The following is a 21,517-nucleotide window of genomic DNA, read 5'->3' as shown; positions in this document are numbered from 1 at the left end:
CAAATGTGTATTCAGCTATGTCTATAAGATTTTATTTCAAAAACATAATTTGAAGCAAATTGATTAAGTAACATTTGCTACATGTGGGTGGTGGGGCAAAAGTCTTTGTTACATTATTTTTAATTTTTTTTCACAATTTAAATGTTGTACAAAACCTAGGATAACTAATGAGATGTGAACTATGCTACAAATACAAATATTGAGCAAACCCTGAATTCATGTACTTATAGAACTAATATTTGTAAATTCTGGGTTATGGTTGTTACAGAAAAGGAATGCAAATGTCATAATTTTTTACCATGCATACAAATACAATAACTAGTAAAAAAAAAAATGAAAGTAATGCTCAGGGAAATGGGGAGAATATCTGTGTATGGTATTTCTCTTTTTTCCATAGTAGAGATTCAAATAATTGAAGCAGGTGGTTATAAAGTATTTGGATTCCTTTAGTTTTTCAGATATGATTTTATAACTACAAAGAATAATTTAGGAACTAATATTTCCTGCTATAAATAAATATTTATTAAATTTCAGCAGTATCTTTAGTTCTACTTTTTTCATTTTTCTTCAAAGTCAAGAAAAAATAAATGTAAAAATGTAATGATTTCTCTAAAAATAAATTTGATCATATGATCCCATTGTTTCCTAGATTACCTCTCTGTATCCATAAGTATGCAGAGCCAGACACCTAAAATTATTTTCTCCAAATGGAAATATTGATTATTTTAGGGGGAAGGGGAAGAATTTTGGTGATTGTTAGTATTTTTTACTTGAATTTTTATGGTAAGATTAAGAAATATTTATAAAAAAGAATACAACCACTATTATTTTAAGACTCATGAAGCAATGACAATGAAGTACCACATGCCAGAAGAGGACAGCGTGACAAGGAATTTTAAAGAAAGGAATACCAACTAAATTGGAAAAGTTCAAGAACAGTTCAAGGAAGAACAGACTTTAACCAGACCTGGAAGAGTAAAGTGTCACAAAGAACGGAAGGATGGAATGTGTGTTGGGTAGTGGGGGAAATTAACTTGAAAAAGACTGGTTCACTGACAGTGAAATGACTGTATCCAAAAATACAGGAATATTTAAATACTAAAATATTTAAATATTACTGTGTAGGAAATACAGTACAGTAATGATACAATTTCAATAGAGGGAGTTGGCCATTAATATTGATATGTGTAAAGTCCTAGGAAAGCATAGAAAAATGGGATTGTTCAGAGTCTGGTAGATCACAGACGGATTCACAGAGGATGGAGTACTTGAGTAGATTCTCAAATAGAAAGTTATGAATTTTCCAGGAAGGTGAGGGCTAATATTCCATGATGGAAAAAAAATGCAAAAGGATAGAAAGGAGACAACTTGTGATTAAAACGTGTGTGAGGAGAAATGGAGAAGGGTGAGGCTGTCAAGGCAGGCAAGGATAACGTTCTTGCCTTCGGTGCTTTCTGGAAGAGCTTATATCTAGCAGAAAATCACTAATAGACTCTTTCTTGGAGCGGGGTGGAAATGGGAAATAACATGATCAAATTTGTCTTCTAAAAAGATGGTCAGAAGGAAATGGATGAAAGAAAAGCAGAAAAGATGGGTTTAAACACTTCCAAAGGCTGGGAGGAAGACATCCAGGTTTGTGAGCCCCTTCTCTAACAATACAGTGAAGAGGGGAAGATTTTGAGAAATAATAATGAGGCAGACAATCTATAGGTGGAAAATGATTTCCTGTGGGAAATGGGGACAGGCTGGGTTAAGGATGACTGAGTGACCTGGTGGATGGTGATGCTCTTCAACTAATGAATAACGTTGGTGGGATAGTTTGGGGGCTGAGCTAATAAGCTCAGCGTTGAACAAGTTGACTTTAAGTGCCTGGCCTGGACCGAGGCCACGGATGTCACAACTTCTGCATTTGGTGGTAACTGAAGCCTTCAGGATGGATGAGATTGGCTGTGAAGGTTAGGAGAGTGAGCAGAGCAGTGAGCTGAATGTGTAAGCCTGGAAATACACCCAGTCAGGCATCCCCTAGACTGTCCTGGATATAAGTGGCTGATTATTTTTAGGCGGCCTGTCGGATTTCATTTATCCAGCTTGCTGGTTTCAGCACTTTGTTCCATGTTGTTGATACCATTTAGAGTCTTGATTCTATCAGTCAATATATTAACCATCCTAAGATGTTTCCGCTGAAAATGGTTTCTAGCTAGCACGCACTAGTCTCCCAACTTCCTAGTAAAATAACCAGAGAAAAGATAAAATGTCACATGATCACTCAAAACTTAACAACTCTCTAAAATAGAAAATGTGCTGTTCCTTTGCAAACATTTCTGGAACTGGTACAGAAAGCCTAAGAAGAAAACAGCCAGAAGTGAAAAGTCAACAGGATGAGATGTAAAGGAAAATGGTTTATAAAATAAAGAATTGCAAGTGAAAAATTGTAATTGCTCAAATAAAATCCATGTTGACAGTAGAGAACACAGAATAAATTGCATGAATGACACACTTCAAAAGTTGGCTCTGAATCCAGAGTAAAAGAATAAAGAAATGGAAGGAAGATGAAAATAAATTGATGATAGTAGCAGAGGCAAAAGACTAGAGCACCACCCTCAGAACAGAGTAGTTGCTAAGATACACGTAAAAGTATAGTAGAAGTAATAGCCAAAGTTGTACTTTAAAAAAAATCCTCAAATACAACAAAAAAACAAAATATAGGAGAAGGAAAGTTGAAAGACTTTATCACATTCAAAGGGAAACCAATGAAAAGAAACCTATACTACTTGTACACATACTAACAAAAATCTGTCAAAAATACCCAACAGGGGCTTCCCTGGTGGTACAGTGGTTGAGAATCTGCCTGCTAATGCAGGGGACACGGGTTCGAGCCCTGGTCTGGGAGGATCCCACATGCCGTGGAGCAACTAGGCCTGCGAGCCACAACTACTGAGCCTGTGCGTCTGGAGCCTGTGCTCCGCAACAAGAGAGGCCACGACAGTGAGAGGCTCATGCACCACGATGAAGAGGGGCCCCCTCTCGCCACAACTAGAGAAAGCCCTCGCACAGAGACGAAGACACAACACAGCAAAAATAAATTAATTAATTAATAAACTCCTACCCCCAACATCTAAAAAAAAAATACCTTTGAAGTATTTCATCTTAAAAAAAAAAAATTTACCCTACAATTCAAGCTTAAGAAGGGAAAGCAGGACAGATCCAAAGGAAGAAAAATAAAGCTGGTCATTCATCTCATGTGGAATCTACATTCTAGAGAATATAAACTTGGATCCACTGAGTTATCCTTCATATCTAAAGAACGAGAAATGAAACATATCTGCAGAAATGAAGGCGTTTTGAAAAGAAAATGCCTAGAGTCTGTTGTTAAAACACCTACCAAAAACATCAACCAATCAAGAGTTAAACTGACACTAAGAACATCAACCAATCAAGGGTTAAATTGACATTAAGAACCTAAACATAGGAAAACCGTATATAAAATGATTTTCAGATTTTCCAAAAAAATAATCAGCAGGAACAATACTCTACCTTTCAAAATTATTTTAAAGGGAAAGATTTTAATAAATCATACCTATTTGAACTGGCCATGAATTAAATCTGCAATAAAATAAATATATATTGAAATATGCGGTCTTGTAATTTTGTACTTTGATTTGTGCATTTGTCTTTAATGAATATGTATTTTTAATAATCAACTTTGTACAAAACATATTATATGTCCTTGAAATTTTAAATCCTCTGGGAAATTGATCAGTATGTCTTTGATATCTTAATGTTAAGACTTTGATGATTATTGAACACAGTGGTTCCAAGGTCAGAACTTTATGCCTCTCGACTAGGCAGGCATCTGCCAAGTTAAATCAAATATTATTTCAGTAATGGTTTGGGACATTTTTTAAACCAATTACAAATCTATTTAACTATAAAACACATTTTCCCTCTTATTCACAATATTACTATGTAAGAGCATCAAATGTATTGCTTAAATCAATATATAATATGTTTATACCATTATTCTATTTTGCCAGTCTAATAAGCCTATCAGAAACAAACAAAAACGAATTGAAAGAACCCAATATGATTTGTTCTTGGGGAACTGGTACCACCTCCACGGGATCACCGTTTCGTTTCTAAGTATTTGCAAATCTGTTTTCAATTAAATCATTCATAAATTTTGCCATGGTTGCACATCAAATTCACTAGCATATCAAATAAAAATTCAACTGCTTTTCAAAAGGATAGATATTTAAACATCATCAATAATCTGACACTATTCTCATTTTTAAATATTATGAGCAGTGCACTTGCATATATATCTGCAATTTTCTAATGTCTTGGGATGGTTATCCAATTGAATCTGGAAGTAAGATTTAAAAGGCATCAGGGAAAAATGAGTTATTTATTTATCGAGGACCAACTGAATGCCAGCACCAGGCTGGATCTTATAAAGTTCAATTTAATTAACTGACATAACACACCACTGAACTGGTAGGTTTGTGTCTATTTTGGAGATGAGAAAGCTAAGGCTCTGATCCATGAAGTGACCATCTAAAATCACACAGACAGCAAGCCACTATGCTAGCACAATGTTCGAATCCCATGATTTTTATATTGCAGCAGTGATTCTGCTTCACTTTATCATACCACCCAGTAGTCCTTAAGCACTGGCATTCTCTTTCCTTGTGACAGTTTTAAAATCAAAACTAGAGTTTAGAAATTAATTCTGCCTAAACTTTACATTTGTTTTCTTCAGCGCTTTTCCCAATTTAAGCTAATTCTGTAACTTGGTCCTACCTGCATGTGTTTTCTTTTTCTGTTTTTAAAATTTATTTATTTTAACTTATTTATTTTTGGCTGTGTTGGGTCTTCGTTGCTGCATGCGGGCCTTCTCCAGTTGCAGCAAGTGGGGGCTACTCCTCGTTGCAGTGCGTGGGCTTCTCATGTTGTGGAGCACGGGCTTTAGTAGTTGTGGCTCACGGGCTCACTAATTGTGGCTCGCGGGCTCTAGAGTGCAGGCTCTTTAGTTACGGCGCACAGGCATAGCTGCTCCACAGCATGTGGGATCTTCCCGGACCAGGGATCAAACCCATGTCCCCTGCAGTGGCAGGTGGATGCTTAACGACTGCACCACCAGGGAAGTCTCATGTGTTTTCAAGTAGATGTGCCTGTTTTGTTTCATCACCCTGTGCACTATCTCTCAACTTCTGTACTTGTCTTTTAGCCGTCTGACCCCATGGGAGATGCCCTGGGCATCGGCTTGCTGAACCTTCCTCACTGGGATCATTTGTGATTAGACAACTACCATTTTATTATTTAAAGACCTTCCCTTCTGAAATTTCTTGTAATCTGAGATAACTGTCAAGTTATGCCTAGCTATTTTTCTATTTCAGGTCTATTATAATAAATTTCGATAAGACAGTTTCTCTTTCCCCAAAACTTCTCATTACTTGCATTATCAACACATTATTTTCTTTCTATAATAATTAAAATGTGAACAGATCCACATGGCCCCAAATTTGCCATAAATATGCTGGTTGTTTTCCAAGACACTTGACCTGGGCTTGTTAGAAGACAGTTACTGAGCACCAAGAACACCCAGGTTGGCTGGAAGATGGATGGTTCCATAGTCATTGAACATCAAGAGCAATGACCAACTCATTGAAACTACTTCATTTCTACTTCAGAGGATACTGGAATCGGGGTTCCATTTTACACCGGGTGGTCTCACTTCAAACTGTCACTGTATCCCTCTCGCTCTCAGTAGCACTTGATATAGCCTCACTGGTACCCAAATGTCCCACATGATACTATACAAGCCCAATGAGGAGCTCATTCTCAACAACAGATATTCTTCTCCCTGGTTTCACCAGCAGCCCCACTTTTGCTACTTTCTCTCTATATTCAACCATTTCTTCCTCCAGCTTTCAAATGCTCATTTTTGTTATTATTTATTTTCCTACTGACTCTAGGTTACCTGAGCCTGTCAAGTTCTCTTGTCCATTCATTCATGCACCTGTCCAACCCTACTAAGTTCTAGCTAAGTACAAAGCCCTTTACTTAGGATGGAGAATCCTAATATGACTCTTTCTACCCTCAAAGAGCTCATGGTCTAATAAAGGAGATAACTTATAACTGAACAGTAATAATTCAATTTAATAAGTCTGATGATAGAAACACAAAGAGAACAAATAAATCAACAGTTAAAATTCAATTTAAGAAGTTCTATATGCAAAAAAAATAAGGGAAGGAAAACCATACAGGATTAAAAAAATAAACCTGCATCTTAAAAAAGTTCAACTCTTACACTAGCTAAGTACTGGAAGTACATATATCGAGATACCCACCACGGCTTAGCAACCTGAGGCAAAACGGAATATACATGTAGTTATAAAGTTGAGTCTGGAAGGGTGGCTAAGGTCAAGTGAAGATTCTGTGCTGAAGAAGCTGAATTGTTAACCTGAAATGTATGGGGAACCACTGGAAATTTAAAAGCAAGGAACTGACTTGATCAGAATTTATTTTACAAAGATGTTTCTGCTGGCTATACAGAGAAAGGTTTGAAGGAGTTAAGAAAGAAAAAAGAAAGTCAGAAGGCTGCTGTAATAAACTAAGCGGTCATCAGGACGTGGATATGTAAGAAAGAATACATAAATGACACCTATTTGAGAGATTTAGGAGGTAGAATGGATATGATCTATTTACAGAATAGTCTGGAGAGTATGGAACAGGTAGGTTTTTAGAATGACCCCAGTTTCTGCTTAGTTAAAAATAATATTCAGAAAGGAAGAGGATAGGATGAATAGAGAACAAGGAATTTTTAGTACAGTAAAGCCGTTTTGTACGCTACTATGATACTGGATACTCATCATTATACAGTTATCAAAATCTATGTAATGCACAATACGTGAATGAGCCCTAGGTAAACTATGACCTTCAGTTAATAATCATGTAACAATGCCAGCTCATCAAATGCACCACATTACTGCAAAATATTAATAATAGGGGAAATTAGCAGGGTGGGTATATGGAAATTCTCCATACTTTCCACTCAATTTTCCTGTAAACCTAAAGCCATTCAAAAAACTAGTCTACTTTTTTAGAAAAAATAGAAGGTGTGAGAAATACCAGTTCGAGGTCTCCCAGCACCTTGGGCATGCCACTTTAAGTTAGCCATAGAGAAGGATCATCTTCTTGAACAGTCTACACAGTAAGCCTAAGGAAGTCCTATCTCTACACTTCCTTAGGATCCCAACATCTGCTTCAGAGGACTGGGTTCCAATCCTTTCACATTTCTTTCACAGCATGATAATGTAGTTCTAGATGTGACAGGAGGGAAGCAGGCGTGCATCCCATCACAGGAGTGGCACAATCTGTTTGCCCCTTATGAACCCAGCTTTCCTGACTTATATCAATTTTGCTCATATATTGTGCATTCATAAGCCTGAGCCTGAATACAAATTCTACAGCCAGTTTGTGCCTATGGATGATTTATCACAGCCATAAAAATCTGGAGCTTTTCAATTCATGAATCTCAGGGTTCCAATGTGAAACAGTACACAGACTGCAAGCTGCATTTCATGTGATTCTAATGGATCCACGAATACAGGAGCAATAGAGGAATAAAAAGGATGATTTAAAAAAATCAAAACATGTGGAAAATCTCCAATGTGACCTTTAAAAAAGGTGTTCTAGCAACACTTTGCCCAGCAGGAAACCAACACATATACCCAATAGAAGACTTTGCCCTCAAGATAAAAATAAATAATCAGGGAAAACCGAACAAAAAGCAAAGCCAACTCCTTCTTTGCATACAGATCTATAAATGGAGTGTGACCCGAAAAACAAGGAGCACAGAATACATGACTTCAGAGTTTAGGAGTGACATTCCTGATTCCCAGCTATTGCAGACACACTTCTAGGGATACGCAGCTCATCACCTCCCAAGGTCATTTACTAAACTTCAGACAGGTCTGACACCAGGAAGGGACTTTTTGTTGTTGAGCTAAACTCTATATCTTCAATTGTTCTACCCAAAGATCCTCATTTTCTATAAATGAACCAAAAAGAACAAGTCTTCCTTCAAAACTTAATGCATCCATTTAACATGTATTGGGCATACATAGTGAGCGGTATGAACTGAATGTTGTATCCCACCCAGCCCTCACCAAATTCACAAGTTGAAGCCCTTACCTCCGATGTGATGGTATTTCGAGGTGAGCCTTTGGGAGGTAATTAGGTTTAGATAAGGTCATGAGGGTGGAGCCCCCATGATGGGATTAGTGACCTTATAAGAAGAAGAAGAAAGACCAGTGCTCCTTCTCTCTCCACCATGTGAGGACCCAGCAGAGAGAAGGAGGCCATCTGCAAGCCAGGAAGAGGACTCTCACCAAGAAACAAATCTGCTGGCACCGGGATCTTGGACTTCCCAGCCCCCAGGACCATGAGAAATAAATTCCTATTGTTTAAGCCATCCAGTCTATGGTATTTTGTTAAGGCAGCTGAGCTGTGACAGGCATTGTGCTAAGCATTGGTTATACAATGGAGGACAAACAAACTCAGTCCCTGGATTCACGGAGTTTATTATCTAGAAGGATGGATGCATTATAACAAAAAGTAAACACATAAACTCATGTGACAATTACTAAGAAAGAAAAGTACTAAAGTATATGAAGGAGAAAAATAGAAAAGAGTGATTTAAATTGAGGAATATCCAGGAAGGCCACTGTGAGGAGGTGACATTTGAGTAGAGACTTGAGAAATGAGTCAGTGTTGGCTGGGTCAAAAGCATAGAAGAGTGTTCCAAAAATAACTAGCTTAGTGAAGGCCACAGAGCAGAAAACTAACTGTGATCTTTGAGGAACGTAGCCAGGGAAGCTAGAGCACTGAGACATGAGATTAAATACAGTTAGAGGGCATGCAGAATGCCCCTACAGCTTTGTAGAAAGTCTTGAAATCAAGTAGTGCTGGTCTTCCAACTTTGTTCTTTTTCAAAATTCTGTTCCCCATTCTAGAGCCTTTGAATATATATATAATCTTTTCCAGTTCTATTTTTTAAAAGTCTGCTGGGATTTTAATGGGGATTGCATTGACTCTATAGCTCAGTTAGGACGATTTGCCATCTCAACATATTGAGTATTCCAATCCATGAATATTGGATATCTCTCCATTTATTTAGATCTTTAATTTCTCTTGGTGACATTTTCCACTAAATTTTCTGCTACAGGTGTAACCTATACATTTTTTAAAAAACGCATTCCTAAGAATTTGTACTTTTGGTACTATTATAATTTTTTAAAACTTGTTTTCCAGTTGTTGGTTATTAGTATGTAAAAATACAATTGATTTTTGTATAGGGACTTTGTTTCTGGCAGCCTATGAAGATTTATTTATTAGATTTAATTTTATTAAAAGACTTTTAGGATTTTTCACAAAATGTCATCGGAAAACAAACAGTGTTACTTCTCCCGCTCAAGTCTGTACACCTTTCATTTCTTTTATTGCTTGTTGGTCAGACAAGGACCCACAATATGATGTTGGGGAAAAAGCATCACTAAGTATGTTGTTAGTAGTCAGTTCTCTGTGCTGTTATCAGGGTGTGGAAGTTTCCTTTTATGTATTTATTTATTAATCATGAATGGGTGGTTAATTTTGTCAGATGCTTTTCTGTATCATTTGAGATGATCACGTGAATTTTGTCCTTTATTTTGTTAATGTGGTGAATCACATTAACTGGTTTTCAAATACTGAAACGAGCTTGTATCCCAGGGATAATACTACACTGGAATATGATGTATTATCCTGTTTATATATTGCTAGATTCAATCTCCTACCATTTTGTTGAGGATGTTTACATCTAAGTTCATGGGAGATATTGGGCAGTGATTTTCTTTTCTTGTAGTATCTTTTTTGGTTTTGGGTATCAGAATTATGCCAGTTTCATTAAATGAATTAAAAAACATTTTCTCCTCTATTTTCTGAAAAAGTTTACGATTAGTGTCATTTATTTGCCTGTTGGCTAGAATTTCATTTGTAGTGAGGCTTACAAATCCAATATATTTAATAGATAATTAATATTCAGATTTTCTGTCTCTTTTTAAATCAGTTTTTGTAAGATGTGTTTTTAAAGAAATGTATCCATTTCATTTAAGTTGTTGAATTTACTGGCATAAATTGTGCATAATATTGTCTTATTATTCATTTAATGTCTAAAAGATCTATACTGAAATCCCCACTTTCATTCATGATATTAATAATTTCAGTTTTCTCTCATTTTTCTTTATTATTCTTGTTTGGGGCTTATTAACTTTATTAAACTTATCAAACAACCAACTTTTGACTTTGCTAATTTTCTATGTCGTTATACATAATCTATGTCTTTCTTTAAAATTACTTTGAGTTTAGCCTGTTCTTATTTTTTTTTTATCTTTTCTGAGAGGGAAACTAAAAATCTCAAATTTAATCATTTTCTGTCCTTATATAGGCATTTAAAGCTATAAGCTTTCCTTTAAGCATTATTTTACCTGCCTTCCACAAATTTTGATATATTGTGTTTTCATTATTGCTTACTTAGAAATAATTTTTATACTTCTTTTATGATTTTTTTTCTTTGACCCATAAGTTTAGAATTATGTTATTTAAATTTCAGTGGGGATTTTCTAGATTTTTTTTTTTTTTGGCTTTCTACTTTAACTCAATTATAGTGATAGAACATACTTGGTAAGATTTTATTCTTTTGAACTTGATTGAGATTTAACTCTATGGCCCAATGAATGATGCATCTTGGTGGATGCATACTTGAAAAGAATGTGTATTCTGCAATTGTTGGGTATAGTGTCCTATAAATGTCAATTACCTCAAGTTGGTTGATAGCATTTTTTAGATCTTCTAAAGCCTTGTTAGTCTTTTGCTTACTTGTTATGTCAATTTCTAAGAGAATGAAATTAAAATTTGGACTATATTAGATTTTTCTATTTCTCCCATTAGATTTGTCAAAATTTATATCATAAACTTTGATGCTTCGTTACAAAGTACAAACATATTTAGAATTGCCTTTTTGGTGAAATTGTTTCTTTTATCATTATGTAAGGTCCCCCTTTACCCCTTGTAATACTCTATGGCATAAATTCTACTTTGTCTAATGTTGAGATATCCTCACAAGCTTTCTTATGCTTATTATTTGCATGGCATATCTTTTCCCTTCTTTCTCAATCTACCTGTGCCTTTATGTTTAAAATGCTTGTAAACAGCATATTTTTCCAGTTTTATAGTTGTTGATGATGGGAGGTCTAGTGAGATAACTGTTATTCCATCATGGCATGTAGAGTTAAGTCCCACATTCATTTTCTTGGTACCATTAATATGCACCATCTTTCTTTTCCAGTTTGTGGTGCCCCAAAGGCAGGAACTGATGTATAGCTCTATTAAAATGCGTTTGTTAGCTGAAGCCAATCGCTTCAGGCTATTAGAATTTCATAGATCATTTTTGTCTAATTGGAGGCAGTGCTTTTCAAACTTTAATGTCAATAAAAATCATTTGGAGACCTACTTAGATATAAATTCTGGATCATGAGATCTGAGATAAGGCCTGGGATTTATGCCAGCAATGTTGGTCTGTGTGCCACACTTTGAATAGCACAGATGTGTTAAGACCTGCCAGCTCACAAAGAGTCATCCAGGTCTTCTTTGTCATAGGGCACTAACTTGAATGACTTGATGTTGAAAGGTGAGTATGTGAAAGTGTGAAGCTAGCAGCTGTAATAAAACAGAGGATGGTGGGACCAAAGGCAACCTGAAGAGTGCTAGCACCACCAAAGTCATTCAAATTTAAATATTTAAAACACTATGCTACCAAAAAACCCCATAAACTTGAGAAGTAAATTCAGGTCACATCCAACTGTTTATGATTCCTGTTCAATGTCTTTATCCATAAGTTAATTTTAAAAATGGAATCTTTACATCCAAATTGATGATGATCCATGTGTAAAAAGCCTTTAAGTTTAGTTTGCAAAGAGCAATTGATCCACCTTGGGTTTGGCCATGACTTCTTAGATACAACAATAGCATGATCAACTAAAAATATGTTAAGTTGGCTTTATTTGGCCTAATACATATCTACCGCTGCCCTGCTCATATTTTTTCCCATTTTATCCACAAAGATATCTTAAAATTTACATACATAGGTCTTCATAAAATCCATACATCTCTCTCTCTTTATACACATATATAAAATAAATCTATACATTATAAAATTTGTAAGTATATATACACATACATATGTATTTATTTATCATAAGGCTTTCACTTATCAATATATATTTAAGGTTCCTCCATGGTTTTCCATGGCTTGATAGTTCCTTTCTTTTTAGCACTGAATAATATTCCATTACCTGGATGTACTCCAGTTTATTTATATTTTACCTCTTTAAGGACATCTTAGTTGTTGCCACATTTTGACAATTTAGGAAAACTGCTATAAAAAATTCACATGCAGGTTTTCATGTGGATATGGAGAAAGAGGGATGGGAGGGAGGAGGAGGAAGGATTAAACTAGAGGGAGGAAGAGGGAGGAAGAGGAAGGGAAAGGGAAGGAGGAAGGGGAAGATGATGGAAATGGGGGGGAGAGAAAGAGGGAAGAACAGAGAACAGAGTAAGAAGGGGAGGAGAGGTAAAGAAAGAGGAGAGGAGAAAGAGGAGGTGAATGGGGTATACTTATGCTTCTCTGTAGCATTACATACAAGAAGAGCAAGGGAACAAATTCTATAGAAGTTGCTCCATTGCTCAGGCAATAGAATAGTAAGGGGAGAAGTTGTGACACAAGAACATTACACCCAGATAAGTTTAATTCATGTGTAAACACAACAGAAAAAGATTCGCAGATATGCTGTCCCAGAAAAGATACCACTCTTGCTAGAGATATTGCTCAAAGAGCTATTCTAGTTGAATAAAAATGCATTAAAATAAAGAAACGAATGATGGCTAAATCATAAAGAGGTATTCAACAAGCACTGAAACATTTTGAACATAGAATTCAGCCCAAATAATGACTATAAATATGGATGAGATAAAACAAAAGAATGCAAATGCCAAATATGTATCTTAGAGAAACCGCAGAAGATTTAAAAACATAACAAAAGAAGAAAATCAGAATAAACTGAGTCTAAAATCTCAGATTCTGTCAACCAAAGAAATGATTGAGTAGGTGGAAGAAGAGGAAAAAAAGATATTCCACTATCCTCTTACGTAGGCAGAGATATGAATACATGGTTTCACTCTTGATTCTGAAAGAGAAATAGCAGTGCATGCAAATTTAAGCCTAAAGGATACCACTGGAGGTTAAAAGAGGATGCTTAATTTCTAGTGGGGGCAAGGTGGTGGGAGAAACACAGTAATAACAATGGTAACTGAATGTTAAACTTTATGAAAATAATTAAGAATGCATAAAAATCATGTAAACATGATAGCAGTAAGAACAAATGTATTTATATCGTATACCTGTCAACTGTATTTCAACAAATTATATAGTCTATCTAGAAAAAATGGACAAATTTCTAGAAATGCACAACCTACTAAGACTGAACCATGAAGAAACAGAATATTTGAATAGACCTATAACTAGTAAGGAGATCTAATCAGGATCTAATCAGAAAAGCCCAGGACCAGCTAGCTTCACTGTGGAATTCTACAATTTAAAGAAGAATAAACACCAGGACTCCCCTGGTGGCTCAGTGGTTAAGAATCCACCTGCCAATGCAGGGGACACAGGTTCGACCCCTGAGAAGATCCCACATGCCATGGAGCAACTAAGCCTGTGCGCCACAACCACTAAGCCTGTGCTCTAGAGCCCATGAGCCACAATTACTGAAGTCAGTGTGCTGTGCTCCACAACAAGAGAAGCCACTGCAATGAGAAGCCCGTGCACTGCAACACAGAGTAGCTCCTGCTCTCTGCAACTAGAGAAAGCCCACGCGCAACAAAGAAGACCCAATGCAGCCAAATAAATAAATAAATAAATAATTTTTAGAAAGAAGAAGAAACACCAATCTTCATCAAACTCTTACCCAAAAAATTCAAGTGGAGGGAATACTTCCTAATTCGTTTTACGAGGCCTGCATTACCTTGATACTAAAGTCCAAAAAAGACACTACAAAAAAAGAAAACTACCAACCAATATTCCTAATGAATGTTGATACAAAACTTCTCAGTGAAATACTTGCAAACTGAATTCAACAGCATATTAAAAGGATTATGTACCATGACCAAGAAGGATTTATCCCTGGAATGCAAGAATGGTTCAACATAAAAAAATTTTATCAATGTAATATAGCACATTAACAGAATGAAGATACAAACCACATTATCATCTCAATGCAGAAAAAGCACTTGAAAAAATCCAGCACCCTTTCATAATAAAAACTCAACAGGCTAGGAACAAAAGGAAACATCCATAATGTAACAATGGTTGAGAAACCCAAAGCTAGCGTCATACTCAATGGTGAAAGACTGAAAGGCTTTTCTCTAAAATTAGGAACAAGACAAGGATATCTTCTTTTACCATGTAGTACTCAACGTAGTACTTGAAATCATAGTTAGACAATTAGGTAAGAAAAAGAAATAATTGGAAATAAATTGGAAAGGAAGAAGTAAAAGTATCTCTGTTGTCAGACAACGTGATCTTATATGTAGAAAATGCTAAAATTAGACAGACACATATGCACACACACACACAAAACTATTAGAACTAACAGACTAATTAAGCAATGTTTCAGGATACAAAAATCAATGCACAAAACCCAGCTGCATTTCTATACATTCAGAACGAACAGTCTGAAAGGGAAATTATAAAAACAATTCCAATTACAATAATATCAAAAAGAATAAAATACTGAAGAAAAATAACAAAAAGGCATGTACACCAAAAACTAAAAATTTTGGAAAAAAAATTTAAAACGCAAATAAATGGAATGAATCCTGTATTCATGGATTGGAAGACTTAATATTGTTATGATGCCAATACTACCTAAAGCAATCTATAAATTCAATGCAACCGCTATCAAAATTCCAATGATGTTTTCTGCAGAAATAGAAAAATCCACCCTAAAATTCATATGGAATCTCAAGGGACATCAAATAGCCAAAACAATCTTGATAAAGAACAAAGTCGGAGATCTCAAACTTCTGAATTTAAAATGTACTACAAGCCACAGTAATCAAAACAGTGAGGAACTGGCATGATGACAGACATACAAACAAATGGAATAGAACAGACAACATAGAAATACTGCCCCATAAGTGGTCAAATGATTTTCAACAATGGTGTCAAGATTTCTTAGTTATGACAACAAAAGCAAAGGCAATGACGACAACAAAGAAATAGATAATTTGGACTTCATCAAAATTAAAAAAAAAAGAAATTCTGCATCCAAGGACACTATCAGCAGAAAGAAAAGGCAACCCACGGAATGGGAGAAAGTATTTGCGAATCACGTATCTCGTAAGGGATTAATATCCAGAATATAAAAATCTCCTACAACTCAGTAACAAACAAACAAAAACAACTCAATTAAAAATGGGCAAAGGACTTGAATAGAAATTTCTATAAAGAAGGTATGCAAATGGAAAATAAATACATGAAAATATGCTCAACATCTCTAATCATGAGGGAAATGCAAATCAATACCAAAATGAGATCACTTCATACCCATTAGGATAGCTATTACAAAAATAAAAACAAAAACAAGCATTGGTGAGGATTTAAAGAAATTGGAATCCTTGTGTCTTGCTGGTGGGAATGTGAAATGGTGCAGCTACTGTGGAATATGGTAAGGTAGTTCCTCAAAATTATTAAACATAAAATTTCCATATGATCCAGCAATTCCACTTCTGACTATATACACAAAAATATTGAAAGCAGGGACTTGAACAGCTATTTTTATGCCTATATTTATAGCAGCACTATTAAATAATAGCCAAAAGATGGAAGCAACCCATGTTCCTGGACAGATGAATAGATCAATAAAATGTGGTATATACATACAATGAAATGTTATTCATCCTTAAAAAGCAAGGAAATTCTGACACATATGACAAAATGGTGAACCTTGAAGACATGCTAAGTGAAATAAACCAGTCATACAAAGACAAAAACTGTATTATTTCACTTATATGAGGCACCTAGAGATTCAAATTTATAGAGACAGAAAATGGAATGGTGGTTTCCAGGGTCTGGGGAAGAGGGGAATAAAGAATATCGTATATATATTTGCCAGATGATGTGATCTAGAGATAGTAGTGATATTTGCAGAACACTGTGATTATACTTAATGACACTGAATTGTACACTTAAAATGATTAAAAAGATAAAATTTATGTTATGTATATTTTCCCACAATTTTAAAAACAAAAATAAAAAAACAACAAACATGCATTTTAATAATATATTCTAATATCTAGGTAAATTTGTTTTTTTAAAAAAGTAAAGTTTATTCAGTAAGTAAAATACCAAAAAATAACAATTTAAAAACTAACTTTAGAAGACTATCCATTGAATAAATTGGAAAAAAATACTAATTATCTCCTAAAAAGGAAGGGATCAGACAGCTTCAAAAATGAGTTGTTGGGGCAGGGGTGCAGTGGAACAGAATAATATAGGAGCAAAGTTTTTGTACACTATTAAAATAAGGTAGTATTAATCTAAGTTAAATTGCTATAAACTATTAATTGTAACACCTAGGGTAACCACTAAGAATATAACTCAAAAAATATATAGTAAAAGAAACAATAACGTAATTAAAATGGTATGCAAAACATATCTACTTAACACAAAATAAGGCAGTAATGGAGAAAATGAACAACAAAAAAGATGTAAGACATATATAAAATGAATAGCAAAATGGCAGAAGTGAAGTCTTCTTTATCACTAATTACATTAAATATAAATGGATTAAACTTTCTGATTAAAATGTAGACATTGGTAGACTGAATTAAAAACCACAATTCAACTATTTGCTGTGTAGAAGCTACTTGCTTTAGATTCAGAGACAGATAGATTGATACAAAAGGATAGAAAAAATATTCTGTACAAACAATAATCAAAAGAGAACTGGAGTGGCTATGCTAATGATCAGAAAAAGTAGACTTTAAAATAAAAATTTTATGAGAAACAAAGAACATTATATAATGATAAAACAGCCATCAATAAGAATATATAACAATTACAATTATAAACATATACACATGTAACAAATGAAGAGAAATTGATAAAATTGAAGGGAGAAAGAGGCAGGTCTACAAAAATAGTTGGAGACTTCAATATCCCACTTTCAGTAATTGATAGAACAAGGCAGAAGATCAACAAGTAAATGAAAACATGAACAACACTATAAACCAACTAGACTTGATGAAACAGACAATATGAATTGCCCTATAGCTATGAAAAATTTAATTCACAATTTAAAAGCTCCAAAAATATGAAATCTCCATGCCTGGATGGTTTCCCTGGAGAATAACGCCCAACACTTAAAGATGAATTAACAGCAATTTTACATAATCTCTTCCAAAAAAACAGAAGATAATTTCCTAAATCACTTTATGAGGCCAGTGTCACCCTGATATCAAAACCAGACAAAGACACTACAAATAAAAGTACAAACCAATATTTCTTCTAAGTTTGAATGCAAAAATCCTCAACCAGAATATCAGCAAACAGAATTCAACAATATATGAAAAGAATCATAGACCATGACAAAGTGAGATTCATTCAAGATATACATTTAAAAAAACAATCAATTTAATCTACCATATTAATAAGTTAAAGAAGAAAAAGCATATAATCATGGCAAGTAATGTTAAAAAAAGCATTTGGCAAAATCCAGTACCCATTCATGCTAAATATTCTCAGCAAATCATGATCTTTTGGCTTAAAGCAATTATAACTATAATTAATGCAATTCCTGTCAAAACCACAGAATGTTTTTATATAGCCATAGACAAACTTATTCTAAAATTTGTATGGAAAATGCAGGCCCCAGAATAGTTAAAACAATCTTGACAAAGAACAATAAAATGGGAGGAATCACTATGCTCAGTATTAAGGCTTACTGTGCAGCCACAGTAATCAAGACAGTGTGCTATTGGCAAAGGAATCAGCACATAGATCAATGGAATGAATAGAGAACCCAGAAATAGACCCACATAAATATGTTCAACTGATTTCGGACAAACTTAAATAGTAATTAAATTAATAAGTGGTGCTATAGCAATTGGACATCCATAGCCAAAAAAAAAAAAAAAAGAGAACTCAAACTTCACACCTCATATAAAAATTAACTCAAAACTGATTGTGGACCAAAATGTAAAACTAAAAAACTTTTAGAAAAACAAGCAAACAAACAAACAAACAATCCCAGATTATCTTCAGGGTCTAGGGCTAGGCAAAGAGTTAGACTTCATATCGAAAGCATGATCCACAAAAGAATAAATTTATAAATTAGACCTCATAAGAATTAAAAACTCCTCTTTGTGAAAGACCTTGGTAAGAGGTTGATAAAACAAACTTCAGAGTGGGGGAAAATATTTGCAAACCACACATCTGGCAAGAAACCAGTGTCTAAAATATATAAAGAACTTTCAAAACTCAACATTAACAATCCAGTGAGAAAATGGGCAAAACACATGAAAAGGTATTTCACCAAACAGATAGTAATAAGCACATGAAAAGGTATTCAGTATAATTAGTCGTTAGGGAAACACAAAACCACAATGCACTATCTCACCATGCCTATCAGAATAGTATAATAAAGAATAGTGACAACACTAAATATTGGCAAAGAGGCAAAGAAACTGGATCATTCCTACATTACTAGTAAGGTAAAATGGTACAGTCACTAGAAAGCAGTTTGATCGCTCTTTAATAAAACAACATGCTATTACCACAGATGCAGCAATTACATTCTTGGATATGTATCACATACTAATAAAAACATGTTCACACAAAAACCTACACACAAATGTTCACAGTGGCTTTATTCATAATTGCCCCAAACTGGAAACAACCCAGATGTCCTTCAATAGGTGGATTGTTAAATAAACTGTGTTACATTGGCTTCTACCAAGCAAAAAGAAGCAATGAACTATTAATACACATAACAATTTGAATGAATCTCCAGAGAATTATACTGAAAGAAAAAGTCAATCCCAAAAGTATGATTCAACTTATACAACATATTTGAAATAACAAAATTTTAGAGATGGAGAACACATTAGTGTTTTCCAGGTATTAAGAACAGGACTGGAGGGAAAGAAGTGCAAAGGAGGTGAGTGTGGTTATAAAAGAACAATACAAATCTACACATATGGTAAGATTGTGTAGAATCAAATGCACACACACACACACACACACACACACACACACACAGAAATGAGGGCAAGTACAGATGAGAAATCTGAATAGAATCAGTCAATTGTATCAACATTAATATCCTGGTTTTGCAAAATGTTACCATTGGGGCAAACTTGTTAAAAGATATTATGAGATCTCTCTGCACTACTAATTATAATTGCATGTGAATCTATAATTATATCAATAAAATGTCAATTAAAATAAAGGTTAGATAATGTCATTCTGAATTTTGAATCCTAATCAAGAATCTGACCTCTTTCAAATAGGCAGTTGGGAGCTATAGAAGCTGGTTGAGTATGGATGACTTGATTACAGGGCTATGGATCAAAAGAATCAATATGATGATAGTAAGTATGATGAATTAAAGGAGAAATTACTGAAGGCAGGGACACAGAAAACCATAATCAGGGATCAAGTAAGAGGTGATACTGAAGAGGTATTGCACCCAAGGAAGTATGGACTAGATCTTTGCCTTTGGTCAGTTCAGCGATGACATATCCAACAGACATTCACTTTATCCAGGCTCTTTTGTAACTCACACAGTATGTGAGAATCTGACTACAAAGCAAAGGCATTTCCAAGTTATTTCACTATGTTGAATTAATTCTTTTATGCCATATTTTTAACATTTTGGTTAAAATGAAACATTTTTAGTCCTTGGTTCCAATAGTTTTACAATTTTGTAACTGTAAGTGACATAAATTTTCTAATCACTGTGATAACTGGCATGGTTTTAAAAATAATTTTTAGATGTTTGAAGATTGGAAAAATATATTAGACTTGTGGTTTTAATTAATTTTAATTAAATGTTTAAAAATTTTGATTAAATAAGTTTGTAATCAATGTTGAAAGGTCTGAGGACTTTTAAGTTGTTAATTTTTAATGTTTTGATTTATTAGCTTATAAGCAGAATTTAAATATTCAAAGAAATGTTATTTAATGAATTTATACATTGTTTAATTGTGCATGAAATAAAATACAACAGGAGTGATGCTCCTCATGCGTTAAAGATTACTGTCATCAAATGGCAGATCTGGAATCTAAGTCCTTCTCTGCCTCCTTGACACCAGGCTGCCCTGGCTAGGTCTGCATCCTCTCTTTTCAGCCTTCTGGAAGGAGTAATGGATCTTACCTTATGGGGTTATCCATCCTGGACACTGTGAGGAAGGCAGCAAGATTGGCTGTGTAGGAGGAGCACACAATGAGGGTGAAGAGCCACCAGCTGCCCATCACGATTCGCATGGCCATGGAGTTCGCTGAGGATTCACCACCTGCAGGAGGCAGGCAAAGGGGATTGGTCCTGGGCTTCTGCTCTTGCTTTGCATCTCCAGAGAAATTCTCTGCCCTGCGGCCAGGCATGAGGAACCACCCCTGGTGGTGAGCTGGGGATCAGGAAAGTGACTGCCGGCTGGTTATGGTGGGCTCTGACAATTCTGGGGAAAAAATGCTAGGACCACCAATCTTGGAAAGGGATGGCAGACCACAAAATACGGAAAAGCTAGCATTGGCATTTTTAGTGACAGGATGTTTCTCAAAATGCCAACAGTAGAGTTCCGAATATCAAAATCTTCTAGTTAGAAGATTCTACCTCACTGTGTTGAGAACTTTCAGGGCTGCAACCCTATGTAATGTCCCTTTCCATTTTAAATTCACATGGAACAGTCTCAGCAATTCTGTAAAATTACCTCCTACCTGGAGGATTTCCTGGCTTTCTTTTAAGAAATGAGATGCACCATATCACTTTTATTATTACTCAGCCCTCGCTAGATGACCTTTTTTTTTTTTCCCTATGATTTTCAGAAATCACTGCATGTGACTTGTAGTCAGAAGCTGCCTCTTTGAGGCCAATTGTTTCTCCTTGGTCCCTTAGGTGGTAGCAGAAGAAAACTCCTCACTGACTATTCTTATATAACCTCTCAAGCAAGTGATACATACATTTGCCATGGTGCAAATAAGGCTAGGACTCACATTAGGAAATTTGCAACTTGTTGTTCCCAGTCAAAACTGCACGATCCTGTAACTCCCCAAGTGCTATCCAGACTTCTCAGAGACAGGAGACTTTGTATCTCAAGAATGGCTGGAGTACCGCTTAGATGATTGCAAAACAATTTTGAT

The 21,517-nt window shown here is 35.0% G+C and overlaps 1 protein-coding gene across 2 annotated transcripts in view; it reads right to left on the bottom strand.

Moving 5' to 3' along the window:
- The window catches only part of GRID1 (glutamate ionotropic receptor delta type subunit 1), a 670,781-nt gene that overhangs the window by 91,705 nt on the left and 557,559 nt on the right, over nt 1-21,517 (bottom strand). For both annotated transcript variants that reach the window (XM_065894102.1, XM_065894104.1), the window contains exon 12: nt 20,535-20,673. In XM_065894102.1, the coding sequence (XP_065750174.1) occupies nt 20,535-20,673 (139 nt within the window). The remainder of the gene's footprint in view (nt 1-20,534; nt 20,674-21,517) is intronic.

The sequence above is a fragment of the Phocoena phocoena genome, chromosome 16 (assembly GCF_963924675.1).
Source record: "Phocoena phocoena chromosome 16, mPhoPho1.1, whole genome shotgun sequence".
NCBI lineage: Eukaryota > Metazoa > Chordata > Mammalia > Artiodactyla > Phocoenidae > Phocoena > Phocoena phocoena.
The sequence above is the reverse complement of the archived record's forward strand: the minus strand, read 5'-3'. Positions and strand labels throughout refer to the sequence as shown.